The sequence below is a fragment of the Rhinolophus sinicus genome, linkage group LG06, assembly GCF_036562045.2.
Source record: "Rhinolophus sinicus isolate RSC01 linkage group LG06, ASM3656204v1, whole genome shotgun sequence".
Lineage (NCBI taxonomy): Eukaryota > Metazoa > Chordata > Mammalia > Chiroptera > Rhinolophidae > Rhinolophus > Rhinolophus sinicus.
In genome coordinates, this window is record NC_133756.1 from 96,219,599 (window position 1) to 96,236,288 (window position 16,690).

General features: G+C 38.7%; 1 protein-coding gene across 1 annotated transcript; it reads left to right on the forward strand.

Annotated features, from left to right (window-relative positions):
- Positions 1-1,073: 1,073 nt before the first annotated feature.
- Positions 1,074-12,256, forward strand: MMP8 (matrix metallopeptidase 8). The gene is made up of 10 exons (XM_019712676.2): positions 1,074-1,270; positions 2,941-3,185; positions 3,873-4,021; positions 4,109-4,234; positions 6,913-7,074; positions 8,591-8,708; positions 9,449-9,582; positions 10,159-10,312; positions 11,021-11,124; positions 11,289-12,256. The coding sequence occupies exons 1-10, from the start codon at positions 1,160-1,162 to the stop codon at positions 11,390-11,392; spliced, it is 1,407 nt and encodes a 468-aa protein (XP_019568235.2). The 5' UTR covers positions 1,074-1,159; the 3' UTR covers positions 11,393-12,256.
- The last annotated feature ends 4,434 nt before the right edge of the window (positions 12,257-16,690 follow it).

Here is a 16,690-nt window from a genome sequence, read left to right on the forward strand (position 1 = left end):
GGTCTTATACCATATTTCCCCAAACATAAGATCGTGTCTTACCTTAACTTTTGCTCCAAAGGCGCATCAGGGCGTATTTTCAGGGGCTGTCTTATTTTTTCACATAAAACAATCTACATTTATTCAAATACAGTCATGTCATCTTCTTCTGGAACATCGTCATAACGTACTAAATGTGTCTGTCTGGCTGATGATCTTAATTGGGGCTTATTTTCGGGGTAGGTCTTATTTTGGGGGAAACACGGGAGTAGCTGCCAGCTCAGTCTCTCTAAACATACCACCTGGAATTGAATCCTGGCTTTTCCACAAACTTAGCATGTGACTTTACAAGTCGTCTCACTTCTCTGGATTTGATTCCATCTGCAAAATGCAGCTAATAGCACCTACCTTCCAAGGTCGTGTGAGGACAGCAAGAGGTAATATTTGTACAGCATGTATATCTGGGACACAATAAATATTCAACAAATTTTATTATTATCCTCATCAGTATTGCTTTCTTTGTCTTTCCTGTGGAAAACCAGCTTGTAGGCTGGAAACTTTCTACTACATTAATGCCAAAACCACATTCTTCTGAAGCTGATCCAAGACTCCCATACAAATCCTGCTTTGTGACAACACACCCAGACACACTCTTCTCACATGCAGTAAGGGTGAGTAAGTACAGAGATTCTCGAACTGGGCTCCTTGGTCCCAAGATAGCTACTGCTAATCTAACAATATTCCCCTACGTAAATTAAGAGAGCCTCAGTGTTTTACATACCCAGCAAATGCAAACCCATAGATAACTGCTGTTCATTAACTTCAAGATTAGTCTCCTATTCCTTTTCCTTGACCCGACAATTTTGCAAAAGTAAATACCTAACAAAAAACCCCAAATGCAATGAGTAGCAAATTGTATTTTTTTTTCTGTTGAAAGACTCCTCCGTTTTTGGGATACTAAATCGTATGATATAACATTGCAAAATTGTCAGACTGTAATTAACCTGTGTTTCTTCACATTCCTCATGTGGCAATTGTTTAAGGCATGGCTTTATAAAGGGCCAACAGAGAGGAGTGAGGAACACACAATTCTGTAAACGTCTGGGCACCCACCAGGGACGGACCCTACACAGAGGGGCAGAGAGGAAGGCCACGAGAGGTAGAGTTTGGAGGAAAAGCCATGTTCAGTCTGATGATGCTTCCACCTCTGCTCATACTCAACATGGAGCTTTCCAAGGCCGTTCCAGTACCTTCTGAATCCCGAGAAGAGAAAACTATAGAAATGATTCAGGTAAATTGACAGATGGGTGGTTGACTTGCTGATTATTAAGAAATTGTGTGGGTTGTGTTCTCTTTTTAGTTAAAGCAGCCTGAAAGAAATTATGCAGATGATTTGTTTGAGCTTGAACAACTCATTTCAGTGATTTGGGGGCTTCCAATTTGGATCCTCTGAAAGCCAGGCATGAAAATAAGCTGGGTTCTTCAAACCCTGGGAAAACCCTGTTACCTCCAGCAGGGGAACCCTTTTAGCAGGAATGGTTTCTTTTTTTTTTTTTTTTTTTTTTTTTTGGTTTCAATTACAAAACTAAATGATTTTCTCTGCTACTTACCTAAGATTTTCCCTTCTAGTCTAGCTGCACCGGTTACTATTAATATATGTCTGGTGATTTCTGGATGACTTATCTTTACAGTCCCAAATCCCAGGTGTACAAAACAGCATCAGAATGGGATATTATAAGGAACTAAAATCTGTTTATAGTATGATCAGATTTCCTTATACTAGATTATGGGAATGTTTACAAATAAACTCTTGGAAGCTCTATAAAAGCAGAACCCATAGCTTTTTTCCATTGTTTCACAGTATGAACATCAGGCCAAATTTTTAAGAAACACAAGGGAATTCTGTCACAAATTTGTCATGCACAATTTTCTTAGCAATACAGTTTCAGTAAAGCATTCTTGTTGCTTTTTCTTTTACTTTTTAGAAGTATCTCACAATGGTAGTAGTAACCTCTGAGCTAATAGCTACAGTATATTGAGTATTTACTCTGTACAAGGCACTCTGCTAAATATTTTGCAAATGTTATCTCATTTTAGCCTTACGACAACCTTGTGAAAGGGGTATTCTTATTTCCACTTTAGAAACTAAAGCAAATCTTAAGTCAGTTAAGTAATATTTCCAAGAGCTCAGTTACTTTGTAGCAGAGCTCAGATTTGAACCCAAATCAATCTGATCCCAAAGCCTGTGAGAGCACAAAAGTCCTCTCTCCCCTGTCACTTGCAAAGCGCCAGGTGTTCACAGGATGCTTAAGGTGGGAGAAAGAAGTCTTACGATTGGCTTTCTGCCCCTCAGAACATTTACTTCTTAATAAGTGTCTACCCTTTCAAAGAGTTACTGTGGTGGGTAAAATGCTTATGTCAGTGACACTGCAGTTGCCCCAGAACTTATTGGGGTTCTTCTTCTGAAATTGTTAATTCTCATTTGAAAAGCAACATGAATTGTCATCTAGGCAAGTTCCTTCCTTCTCTGTAGCTCCATTTCTTAAATGAGGATGAGTAAATCCTCTTTACAGTAGTGAAAAGAGGATTAAAAGAGAATCTGCACTGATGCAACTAATCCCTTAAGAAGTCAATAAAAGTTAGTGATATTCTTTTGTATAAAAATAAGAAGGCAGTCTCCTGATTGTATTCTAGCGTTTTGCATGAGGACTTAGACCTTATCCTTTACGAAATACCTATTTTTATGCATAAACATTAACTGGAGCACTGACAGAGGGGCTCTTCTTTCCAATAGGTACTGTTCTTTCAAAACCAACCTACAAGTTTGTGTTTTTGTACCTGTGACTATCAGGTTATTAGATTGTTACACTCATAAGTCTGCAGTACCTTGAAAGGAATGCAAATGCCCAGAGAATTGAAGGTAATTTCACAGCAAGTTTCCTCATGTTTGTCTTTGTCCAGCGTTACCTAGAAAATTTCTACCAGTTACCAAGTACCAGATACCGCTCTGAAAGGCAGAACAGCGCAAGTGTGATGGTTGAAAAACTTAAAGAAATGCAGCAATTCTTTGGGTTGAGTGTGACGGGGAAGCCAAATGAGGAAACTCTGGAGATGATGCAAAAGCCGCGTTGTGGAGTACCTGACCTTGGTGATTTTATGTTAACCCCAGGAAACCCCAAGTGGAAGCAAACCAACCTGACATACAGGTGATATTTCCAGTTTCAAAATTCATTCATTCAGTCAGTGTTTATTGAGCATTTATGATGTGCCGGGTACTGTTCTAGGACTTGAGATCCACCAAAGACAAATAAATAAACATCCCTATCCTTGCAGAGTTCAGATTCTAGTGAATGAGTACAAGAATGAAAGGATAAAGATCTCACGTGCTCTCTTCACTCCAAAGTCTGCCATTTTTTGTTTCCCTTCTCTAATAATCTAAAGAAGATTATGGCAATATTAGCTTGTCTCTCTGATAACTCACTTTAGGACCCAAAAAAGTTTAATAATTGCTGGAGAGAATTTAGCCCCACCTTTCATGCATCTTGATGATGACGACGATCATAATGATAATACCCAATCTTTGTTGAACACTACTATTTGCCAAGTAGTGAACTAAACACTTTATATGTATTTAACCACCCACAATAACTATGAGATGGGCCCTATATTATTATCCTCATTTTATAAATAAGGAAACTGAGTTTAAAGACATGTAACAACTTGTCCAGAGCCCACGTCTGTCTTCAACCCTACATCCGGCACTCCCTCCCTATACCCTCTCCAGTGGAAGCTCATCACGTATGCAACTCACTTTAAAATGGAGAAACTCAATCTGTTGATGGACTGCTGTTCTAAACAATAATGAGCCCTTCACACATCTTCTTGTTTTGAAGGATTGTTAACTATACTCCACAACTGTCAAAAGCTGATGTGGACACAGCTATTGAGAAAGCCTTTCAAGTCTGGAGTGGTGCATCACCCCTGACCTTCACCAAGATCTTTGGGAAAGAAGCAGACATCAATATTGATTTTGTCCACGGAGGTGGGCTAGAAGCAGTCATGCTCAATTTTGCTTTCTCTGGCTAACATGAGAGTTGGCAAAGACCTAATACAAATTGTTTTATTTCAGATCACGGTGACAATTCTCCATTTGATGGACCCGATGGAATCCTTGCTCATGCCTTTCAGCCAGGCCAAGGTATTGGAGGAGATGCTCATTTTGATGCTGAAGAAACATGGACCAAAACCTCCAAAAGTAAGTTAACCAACGTTAGATCAACATGCAGCTTCTTAATAAACATTTGCCCTATTAGAATTTACACACACACACACACATCCAAGTTGTTGTAACACTTCACACTCACACAAACTGACTGTTTAAAATTTTCCCTACCTCAAGATACTGTCAATTTAGGTTTAAAAAAAATCCTAAGGCTAATTACTGACCTTGTTTACTACGACAGGAATCAGTAAGCTACAGACCATGACTAAATCCTGCATGGCCCTGTTTATATAAATAAAGTTTTACTGCAACAGCAGCATACTTACTTGTTTATGTATCATCTATGGCTGTTTCCATGCTCATTAGCAGAGTCAAATAGTTGCCACAGAGACTGAAAATAATCACTAAGCCTGAAATAGTCCCTATCTGGACCTTTACAGAAAAAGTTTGCTGACCACTGACTGCCTTAGGGTATATCTTTCTTTTAATATTCTGAAATTTAATGATGTTTGAAAAAGGTCCTATTTTTGGAAATTCAGAAATAATTGAGTTCGTTTAGAAAATTGCCCTACTTAGAAAAGAGCAGCCATCTTTTTTTTTCATCTACTTATTTTGTCTTCACCTAGCTCTTTTTCAACCATATGTCCCTACATAGCAAGCCCCCTTTTTCAGAAGAAGACTCAGAATAAGAAGATTTGACCACTTGAAAGGAAGAATTGAGGCTAAGGACAAGGATATCCAGTCCATATGGTACTTCACTAGGCCATATGTCACAGAATATGTCACAGAATACTTTTTAGAAGACAGTAGGAAAGGAACCTTTCACCTTGCTCGGCCTTTTTTCTCCCACCATTTATTCAAACTACATGTTGCAAGTATTTATTCTACCCAAGTCCCTGTGCTAAGTGCTGTGCGTACCCAAAGATAAACAACACTCATAACTACTTTGCATTCCTATTGCCCTCTCCACTAGTTCAGACGGCCATTACCTCTCATCCAAACTAAATGATCCAGATTCCCACCTGGACTGTTCACCGCCGATCTCTGCTCCCTCTAATTTTTCCCAACACTGTAGCAACGTTTGTCTTTGGAAAGCCCATCTGGGATTACATTAGTCTCCTGCTTAAAACTTTCAGTGTTTACATTTTCTGGACCAAATAATGTCCAAATACCTTCACTTGACACTGAAGCTCTTGATTTTCCAACCTCATCTTTTCATGGCTTGTCTTCATATTTCACATACAGTGGCCACATCGTACATTCATTCTTTGTAGAACACACCAGGTGCTTTCCAATTTTCCTCTATTTGCTTGCATTGCTTCCTCTTCCTAAAATGACCTTTCCCACACTTCAAACACCCCAAATTTCTCTCTTCCCATGCTATGTCAAATGCCACTTCCATCTTGCCTTTCAACTGGAAATGAGGTCCTCCTCCTCAGAATCCTGACTGCTCTCCTCATTATTCTGTCCATTCAACTTTTTGTATACATCTCCCCTTTCAGACTATTTGTCATGATAAATGCCCCAGAGCCCCTCTCACAGTACCCAGGCACTCAAAGATGTGTTTTGAAATGCATTCATGAATGCAGGGGGCAAAAAAAGGATGTGTTGCTCAAGAAAGTAGATCTTGGAGCATGGGTAGAATTTTACCAGGCTACTTATCAACAGGAAGCTGAACATTGTGTTAATAGCACAAGTCTTGTCATCGTTCCTAGGATTGACCCCAGCTCTACCACTGTAAGTTGCAAGACTAATAACAAGATATTGAAAACCTGTGGGCTTTAGTTCCTTATTGTAAAAATATTTCTGACAATATTTCATAAAAATGTTGTGAAGATTGAATAATATTACACTTCTTAGTATATAGAAAGTGCAACTATGACTTAAAATGTCAGCATGTAAGAAAATGCACAGTGTGTTTGTGAGACGGCCCGTAGACTGGCTGGAATGAAGGGTTCATATCAGAAGTCAAGCCCTCAAATATCTGCTGAAACCAAGTGGAGAGATCTCAGACTTGGCAAAGGTGCTTGGGTTTTGTTTAATAAGAAGTATGAGTCTAGGAAGTTTTTGCGTTCCCAGTTGTTAAAGGCACTATGTTAAAGGCCGAGCAAGGTGGAAGTTAAAAAGATGAGGGAAGGGAACGATAAGAGGCAGGATATGTCTCCTTTTGGTAGAGAATTCCTGAAGTTTCTTGGAGAGCTCAGAATGAGAGAAGAGCTGGTGCAAAACTGTGGGTGATAAGTGAGTCTGTTCTGCATCTAAGGCTGCTGCCTGGAAGGCTTCTTATGTTTCTATATGTTTACTGAGACTCTACTAATGGAGCTGACATCTGGAAGACTGCAGAGGGGTGCGAGTGGATACACAACAGAAGAGGGCTTCTGAGTATCATGAGACCTGTGATAGCTCTGCCATCATTTCTCTAAGCCTCAGGTCCACACCCACAAAATATGCAAATCAGAATATAAGCAGCTTTGCTTGATTCTAAGATTTGATGAGAAGCTTACATTCACCTAATCTCACCCTATAATCCCTTCTTTGATTCCTTTTAATCTTCATATTTTCAGGTACCTGAAGGGAAAAAAGAAAAAGGCAGGCATGGGAAGGGCTATTTCTCCAGGCAGTTTTGGCCCAGAAGCTACATTCCTTGAGATCATATTTCCACCACACTTGGATATACTTGGAGCCATTCACCATACATGCTTGCATTTCAGATTACAACTTGTTTCTTGTTGCTGCCCATGAATTTGGCCATTCATTGGGACTTTCTCACTCCACTGACCCTGGTGCTCTGATGTATCCCAACTACGCTTTCAGTGAACCCAGCACCTACGCACTCCATCAAGATGACATCAACGGCATTCAGGCGCTCTATGGTAAGGTCACTGTGAGACCTCAGCATGTCAAGGGTGTACACTGCAGTCCTGTCAGTGTGGTGGATGTTGGAGGCTACCTGGGAGTCCGTTAGGAGGAGAATGTTCAAGTAAAATGTACTGGATCCATGCCATAGAGTAATGTGCAGCAGTGAGAAGCACTGAGTTAGATGTCCATATGGCAACAACATATATGGGGCTTTAAAACATTGTGCTTCATGGAAAAGAAATAGAATAATACACATTACATAGTGTATGAATTAAATTACACAATATATGAACCTACATAAATTAGAAATGCACATAGATAAAGAAAGGAATTTTCAAGAAACATGCTAACCAAAAGATATATGTATATTGAACACATTAAGATTGTTGTCTCTGGGGGGAAGGAGGGGACTGGAAATGGAGCATGGAGAGATAGAAACATTTTGTGAAGACCTGACTGAAACCTTCCAGGGAGGAATATAGAGGCCTCTGGCCCTGTTATAAGAAGTACAGTAGTACCTCGGTTTTCGAACGTCTCCAGTGACAAACATTTTGGTTTATGAACGCCATAAACCCGGAAGTAAATGCTTCAGTTTTCGAACACAACTCAAAAGTCGAACATGTCACATGGCTTCCGCTGAGTGCAAGATCCTGAGGCCTAGCTGTTGGCTGTTTTCGAACATTTCAGAACTCGTGGATTACTTTCGAAAACCAAGGTACCACTGTACTGTCTGGGAAAGACCGTTGCATGTCCTTTCCCTCTTGCCCTCCTGCCCTCTAGTGCCTATAAGAACGAGAAACCAGAGAAGAGATTTGCAGCTCTCTAAAAAGTGTTGAAGGGAGTGGAATGGAATAGATCTGGGAAAAGCATTCTGTCCTCTCTGGTGGGACAGCATTATAAAACCAAGCAAGCCAGGATACCGCAACTAGGGAATTTTTTCATCACAGTAGAATTTTTAAGAATGAAAAGACCTACTCTAACTGTCTCTATTCCCTAACTCCTTTCCCCCTAAAAACATCTCTTTCTTTTGCTCATCAATATTTTAAATCCTCTTAACTATGTGTATAGCCCTTCTACAATGAGAAAACAGTTACAAGCAAATACTTATAGAAAAATTATTCCTAAAATTTTATTTAGATTTATGGTGTGGGGGTAAAAGATTGATATCAGCTCCTTTCCTGAAGCTGGATTTTGGTGGGGAAGTAGGAATTGGATACTAAGTGACCAAAAATGCAGAAAGAGGAAGCAAGAGAGGCGAGAAAGATGGGATTAGAATTTTAAGTGGAGGGGCATTCAATTCAAATTTCTTTACTTCACAATTTGACCTGGAACTGTCTCTAAAAATCATCATTACTCTTATTAGAAAAAAAAAATTAAGAGGGCCAAATGTACAGTTACTTTGATGCCTGTGTGATGGTCTGGTAACATTTCTCTGTATGTGAAGACACTTCACCATCCTGAGAAGTGCTGAAATACAATAAAGAATCACAGTGGACTTATCCTTATAAAAAGCCTTTTTTTTTTTTTCAGGACCTTCAAATAACCCTATCCAACCAACTGGACCAACCACACCCAGAGCCTGTGACCCCAGACTGACATTTGATGCTATCACCACACTCCGTGGAGAAATGCTTTTCTTTAAAGACAAGTATAAGATTGAACTATTCCTTCCTTTCATTTCTTGCTGGCATAACTTAAAACAAGATTCTAATTAAGTATATATTACACATTACTCAGTTTTTTCTTTGAATTCTACACATATCATCTCATTGGAATTTATAGTGTTTTGTAACTCTGTAACTCAAAACATCCAGAAAAAGAAAACTGAAACATTCATGAACATTCAGACGTTTATGGTGATATAAACAGACATAGGCTCTAGCTGCTTGGGAACTGCATAGCTAGATTTGTCCAACACCAAAACATCGTTTAATTCCACTCAAACTCTGTCAAGTAAATGAAAATTATCACCTAATAAGCTGCAGGGCAAGTCATCTAAGTGATTGAATTTTTCAATTTTCCATCAGCTATTTTGTGATTATGTAATCACAGGCTGAGTGTCCTTGTATAATTTTTGCTGGAATATTCTAAATATTCTCATCATTTTGTAGGAATGATAATCAAGGAGACTAAAATAATATTTGTGGGGGGAGGGCGTGACAGTAAAAAATGTAATCAAATGAGGTCACTCCTACAACCCCTCTGAAAACAGATGGACAATACCACCATAAAGCACTGGCGAAATGTTGGTCACTGTGCTAGAAATTTTGTATTCACTATATTGTCATATCTTCCCAGCAATCTTACAAGAGCCAGTACAAGCCCAAGACTCTCAGAAGCTGCCTACTTAGTCGATAGTGTGTGATTTTCTCCTTGGTGTTCTATTAGATACTTCTGGAGAAGGCATCCTCAGATACCAACAGTTGAACTCAATTTTATTTCTCTATTCTGGCCATCCCTGCCAACTGGTATACAGGCTGCTTATGAGGATTTTGACAGGGACCTAGTTTTCCTATTTAAAGGTAAGTGCCTAGGGTTTTCATCTCATTTTCATTCTGCCTGAAGGGAGGGGAAGGATTTCTTTGTGATCCCTACCAGGTTTAGAGGAGGTGAGCCAATGAGAGAGTGTTACGCTGGACTGGCTTTTGTCTAGAGCTCCGGTAGAGTCCCATCTCTGTCACTAACTACTGTGTGAACTTGAGCAGGTTGTAGCCTCCTCAGGCCTCAGTTTTCTCATCTACAAAATGAGAAAAGCTTAATAGATCACCTTTAGTGTTACTGCACCCTCATCCTAGATATAATTTCCTAAGATTCCCCTAGGCTATAATTTAATCTCTGTCTAGAAGTCCCATGAGACAAGACATCCAATTGTGAGGCCCTAAATGTGAGACTAAGCAGTCGGAATTTTTTTTATAGGAGCTGGAGAAACACTCGTCTATCACAGCCTAATGAACTTCACTTTTCCACCTTGATATTTTAAAGACTATTTGCCCCATTTTCATTTCTACGTTAAATTTATGCAAAGACTAAGAAATGATTCACATTGTTTTGTAGGAATGGAAGAACGTTATCTAACATATAACTGGAATCATTTGCAGGCAACCAGTACTGGGCTCTGAGAGGCTATGACATTCAGCAAGGTTACCCCAAGCATATATCAAACTACGGCTTTCCAAGCAGTGTCCAAGCCATTGATGCAGCGGTTTCCTACAGGACAAAAACATACTTCTTTGTAAACAACCAATTCTGGAGGTAAGGTAGACTATTTTTCCAACTAGAGATTGAAATCTCTTTACCCTGTCTACAAACCACTAACAATCAGGCACCAGAGGTTTTAAAAATCTAGGCGGTCTTTGATAGGCATTCTTTTTCATAAGAAGATTGATGTTGCTATGGCTTTTGAAAATTTCATTTTTATAAAATTAAAATACCTGCACAAAAGTATTGAAGATTCTATATCACGAAACATAGCAAGCCTTATTAAAGCGCTAGGATGGGATGCAAAGAAAAAGTTAAGCTAATTCTCATTTGTGAGTTAAATTATAACATACTCAAGCAGATATTATCCAGAAAGCCTACAAAATTTGGTGCCCACGTTAGACTTACTATTACATTTGTCCAGAGAGAGAGACAGACAGAGAGAGGCAAACTAACTGTGTACCAATTAATTAAAAGCCTTAGAAAATACAGCTCTTCTTTTTAAAAATAACACTGCACCAGCAATCAAAAGCATCTCTTTAGTATCATTTTAGTATTAATGATACCCATATATTTTATAAATAGGTATGTACACTTAGGTAGAGAGGTTAACCAATCTTAGTCCCAGTAAATAGGACATTGTGAAGAACGAATGAGAAAATAAGTGGGAAGGCACTTTGTAAATTATATGCAGTTTGAGAAAACCATTATCATTATATACTGTTCTGGTCTTAAAACATGGGACTTTTTTTTTCTCATCAGATATGATAACCAAAGACAATCCATGGATCCAGGTTATCCAAAATGCATAGCAAGTAACTTTCAAGGAATAGAAAATAGAGTTGATGCAGTTTTCCAGCGGAATGGTAAGTAGAAAAGAAAACTAGTAATAAATTTGTTTAAAGATTTAAAATAGCGCATTTGCATTTGAATGTTATCTTGGGATAGGAATGGGGTCTTTTTAATTGAAAACATCTGAGATGTTACTTCTACAGGTTAATTCAATATATTCTCTCTTTTTTTTAAACAGATTTCTTCTATTTCTTCAGTGGACCAACATATTATGCATTTGATCTTAATAATCCCAGAGTCACTAGGGTTGACAGAAGCATTAGATGGCTTAATTGTAGATAAAGTTGAAGCAAAATCAAACGTGTTTGTATCCATTTTCTGAATATGAAAGGGAAGTCTAATTTGCATATTCATTACATAATGTTTTCTCAACGTTAAGTAATGTTGTTTGCTATCCCTATATTCATTGGACCTGCCCTCAGTGAAAATACATTTAGAGTATTCCACTGTTTGCAGAGTCTGATTTAGTTCTTTTATATTCCATTTCAGGTTAGTGAATCCATCACAAAGAGAAGGAAATTAAGTCCTCTTTGTCACCTCAATATTCACTATTTTCATTACTGGTTTATTTGACTTCTAAAATGCTTATATATTCCTATGTCTCTTTAAACATGTCTTAACTATATTGCTATGTGCAATTTAGCACTGGATTTTAGTTAGAAATAAGGATTATGAACAATATAGACAGTACCCCTTGCCTCTACCGAAAAGGTGGTGCTATTTTCCACTCTTGGAAAGAAATATTGCTGATTCATGTTGTGCGTTGAATTGTGTCCTCCCCACCCCCACCCCACCCCCAAAAAGAATGCTGAAGTCCTAACCCCAGCTATCTATGAATGTACTTTATTTGGAACTAGAGTCTTTGCAGATGTAGTTAGTTAAGGTGAGTTTATATTGGATTGTGATGGGTCTAAGAACTGGTGTCCTTCTGAAAAGAGGAGAGACATAAATGCACAGTGAAGAAGGTTATGTGAAAACAGAGGCAGAAATGCCAAGAATTGCCGGAAACGACCAGAAGCTAGGAGGAGGCAAGGAAGGATCCTCCCTAGAGCCTTCAGAGAGAAGAACATGACCCTCCCAATACCTTGATCTTGGACCTCTAGCCTCCAGAACTATGATAGAATAAATTTCTGTTGTTTTAAGCTACCAAGCTGTGGTACTTTGTTACGGCAACCCTAGGAATGCAATACAGTACATTTGCACATAAAAAAATAAATCAACACAGAATTACACAGTTGAACCCCCAAGTAAGGATTATTGGCAACTTCCTAGGGGGAGCAACAAAAAAAATAAGTACCTCTTTCTCTCTTGCTTCCTCCCCACCCTATCCTGCTAGAGTCAAGTAAACGGGCTCCTTGGAACTTTTTTTCCTGGTATACTCAGGAGGACAACCTCTACTGATAACTTGAGTTTACTACACAAACAACAATGCTGGGCACAAAATTTAATAAAACTCATTAAATTCAATTAAATTGAGCTTAGATGCATAAATTTGCTAATGGCTCTTCTCTGTTAAGAGCTTTAAGATTTGTGAGACTGTAATGGATAGTCTAGATATCAAAATCCTCACAATGTCCTATTTGCAGTTGTTAGAATGTAATGTATCTTATTACACAATAAATATGTGAATTGTAAAATATATTTATGACTAGCACATCCTATTCTCTTTTTCTGTTAAAGTTTTTAAATTCCAATAGATAATTATTATTTAGTATAATTTAGCACCTTATTCTGGTTCAAAATTATCTATTAAATGAGTTCAAAATAAATATTTTATTTTAAATAACTGACTTGTGATCTATTATTTCTTAGATACTACCACATAATTCATTTAAAGTATTAAAAAATAGTAAATTTTGATATGTTTCGATATATTTCCCTGTCAGAATTATAATATTGGTGTTAAGATTTTAGATATTGCTTTGTTGCTGAAAAGCAGTGGGGACTGAGAGACTCAAGGAGCACACAGAGATTAGGGAGAACACAGCTTTATTACGCCGGCGGGCTCAGTGGGATTATTCCCAAAGACTGAGCACTTACTGGGGTCGGGTGCTTTGTTTTATAGGGTTAGGCCTCCGGGTTTGGGGCGAAATCTGGCTGGGGTGCCGGGGAGGTCCGTCCCTAGCAGCTGTGATCACTCAACATTCTTTTGACGGGAAGGCCTCTAACTGTGGTGCCCACCGAAGACTGCTCCAATTAGTATCAGAGGAGGGGGATGGAGCTCCTAACAGTGCCCGCAGGAAAGAAACCGTCCCTATAGCTTCACAGATTGTGAAATATTTTATAAATACTCAAAAATAATTCCCTCAAATATATCAGCACAGTACTCTTAATTTATTTTACAAGATGAAAAAACAGAAACTAGTATATACTATAATTTTAATCATTTGTTCACTTATTCAACAAGAATTAATCAGTTCCTTACACATTACAAGTGCTGTGTTAGGGAGAGAGATATGTAACTAATTCATAGTATCAAGGTAACAAGTGCACAATGACCTGTAAGAGCTAGGTATTTCACTTTTAACAGTACATTCAATTTCAGACTATCATATTTTCTAAAACTTATGTCGATTTTTACAAGCATGAAGATGGGAGATTCATCTTCTCAGAACACCTGCCATTTGTCCCAGCTAGTTATGACAGATTCTTGGCCCAAACCTCATCTATACATTTTTGAGTTAAGAATTGAGTTAATATTCTTTTTTCACCATATGTCAGTCATAAAAAGTGAACAGAAATATGAATACAGAATTCAAAACTATGGATTACTTTTTCTAGGTTCTTTTCTTGACAACAGGTATTTTCTGGCTGTTACACTGCAATTTTATATGAGTAGAAGAAATGTAAGAATCTAAGCTTAGAATTTAAATAATGAGATTACTTTTTATCTTAGTTTGAGGTTTTTGCCAGAAGCAAAGCCTAAGACCTTGGTGCACTTATTTTATTCGGGACATGGTCTAAGGAAGCAAAAGTGAAGTAGTAAACAGACTGAAACAGAGAAGGAAGGAAAGTCAACACAAGTATGTGTTATCAATTTTTGCTGTGGGCACCTGGAGCTCAATTTCATCAGGACCGCCTGAGAAGCCTACAGAACGCCATTCAATTGTTCAAATCTCCAGGGACGAGGAGGCTGGGACATTCATCTTTCAATCCCCTTCACCGTTGGGTGGCTCTAAGGCATTGACCTGTCAGGCTCTATGACATCCCCATGCTCTGGGCAGAGAGCAGAAGGACACCCAGTATGTGCTTAAGGTTGGACTTTGTCAGAGCAAGGTGTGTTACACAGACCTGTCCACTGCCACTGAGGTGTGCCTAAGGCCACCAGAGGCATCTCCTTCGTCTTTGTTGTTGGGAGATTAAAATGAGGGAAAATTGAAGGAGTCTTCTCTGGACAAACTGACTAATCCAAGAAAAAACAACAACAATTTATAGATACTAAAACTGTAGAAATCTCAATGTGGCAGAGGCTGCTCGTTGTCTACGTTAATGTGATTATCCTTTCTTTGCTGCAGTAAGACCCCAATTTCATTTGAGGTAGCAGTGACTCCAGCTAAAAATATCCAGCTAAAAGAGTTTGCTACCTTTCTTACAGCTAGATGTGGCTATCTGTTTAATTTCTTGCCAAAATGTGAAAGCAGAATATTGTGTCGGCTTCTAGGAAGAGTCTGGGAATTTACTTTCTTTGCCTTCCCCTTTCTGCTGCCTGTAATGAAGATACAATGGCCAGAGTTTTTGAAGCCACCTGGACCTTGACCCATTGCACAGAAAGAGTGGGGCAGTAAGATAGACGTTGCCTACATCCTTGGTGGTGTAGAATTGTCATACATGACCTGGAAAACCAAATCTGGACTTCTTCCATATGAGGGAGAAATAATTTTTTTAAAAAAGATTTTATTGGGGAAGGAGAATAGGACTTTATTGGGGAACAGTGTGTACTTCCAGAACTTTTTTTTTTTCCAAGTCAAGTTGTTGTCAATTCAGTCTTAGTTGTGGAGGGCACAGCTCAGCTCCAAGTCCAGTTGCCGTTGCTATTTGCAGGGGGCACAGCCCACCATCCCTTGCTGGGAGTCAAACCATCAACCTTGTGGTTGAGAGCACGTGCTCCAACCAACTGAGCCATCTGGGAGCTCAGCCACAGCTCAGCTCAGGGTGCCATGTTCAATCTTTAGTTGCATGGGGCGCTGCCCACCATGCCTTGTGGGACTCGAGGAATTGAACTGGCAACCTTGTGGTTGAGAGCCCACTGGCCCATGTGGGAATCAAACCAGCAGCCTTCGGAGATAGGAGCACGGAGCTCTAACCTCCTGAGCCACCGGGCCGGCCCCGGGAGAAATAAATTTTTATTTTATTATTCATTTGTTATTTTTGGGGTTATTATTATTCAACCCCATTGAATACATCACATGAAACATCTGGAACCCACCCCACTTCCAGGCAGTAAATGTGAATGATTGAATAGCCCTGCACATATAGACAAAGCTTCCAGTTAGCTTTCTTATCTCTCATTCTTTAACAGATTGCACAACACAAAGTCTCCAAACACTTGGAAAGAAAACTTCTAATGTGAAAAACAGACACCAAAAAAGAAACTTTGAAGAAATAAAGACAGTCCTGGGAGCAAAAGAAAATATCAAAATAAACTGAAATTGTACTTAACACTCTCAAATCATAAGGCCTATTTTACGTCCCAAAACACTAACAAAATGCAAAAAAGTACAAAATAAAATAAACTAAAAAGACACTCAGAGAACTAAAAAGAGATCTTAGAAATTTAAAATATCCCTAAAGTAAGAAACTCAATAAGTGAACTGGAAAATAAAGTTGATAGAAAATAGTAAAGGATATATTAGAAATACAGATATTCAATCCAGAGGTCCAAGATGTGTATTTCAGAAAGAGAAAGAGGAAAGAATTATACAAGCAACAACATAAGAAAATTCCCTTGACTTGAAGTTTTCATAAGGAAAGGCCCAATGCTAACGCAAAAAGACCCACCCACATCAAGGCACATCACTAGGAAATTTCAGAGTATCTAAGTAAAGAGATTTCTAACATTTGTCAGAAGAAAAAAATAAAAAAATCAAGAATCAAAATAAAAGGCTCCTCAATAGCAACACTAGATTCTAGAAAACAATGAAACAGAACCTTCAAAGTCCTAAGGAAAATTTATTTCAGCCTGAAATTCCATATCCAGGCATACTCTCAACCAAGTGTGATGACAGAATAATAAAGGGCATTCTTAAGCATGAAAACAATTTCCTTGCACCTTTTCTTAGATCCTTCATCTCCCGTGGCTGTCTATGCATATATTTGCTCTGGTCAGACCAGATTTTTAACAGCTTATTTCTGCTGTTGTAATTGCTTCCTACGGCCTCCCTCCACTCATATGCCTTCTCCCTTCCTCTGTGCATTCTTCAAGACCCAGTGCAAGCCCTACCAGCTTAAAGACTCTAGGTCACACCCATCAACAGTGATCTGTCTATCTTCTGGCCCTTCTCAGTCTCTGGAATCTTCATTGAGCATGGGCCGCTTGCCTCCATTTTGTCTGGCATTAGTCTCAGTATATGATTAAATTCT

Bases quoted from the DNA above. Each gene is read 5' to 3' on its own strand.
- MMP8 (XM_019712676.2), top strand. From the start codon at position 1,160: ATGTTCAGTCTGATGATGCTTCCACCTCTGCTCATACTCAACATGGAG. The intron at 1,271-2,940 runs GTAAATTGACAG...GTCTTTGTCCAG, and splicing joins AAACTATAGAAATGATTCAG to CGTTACCTAGAAAATTTCTA. The intron at 4,022-4,108 runs GTGGGCTAGAAG...GTTTTATTTCAG, and splicing joins TATTGATTTTGTCCACGGAG to ATCACGGTGACAATTCTCCA.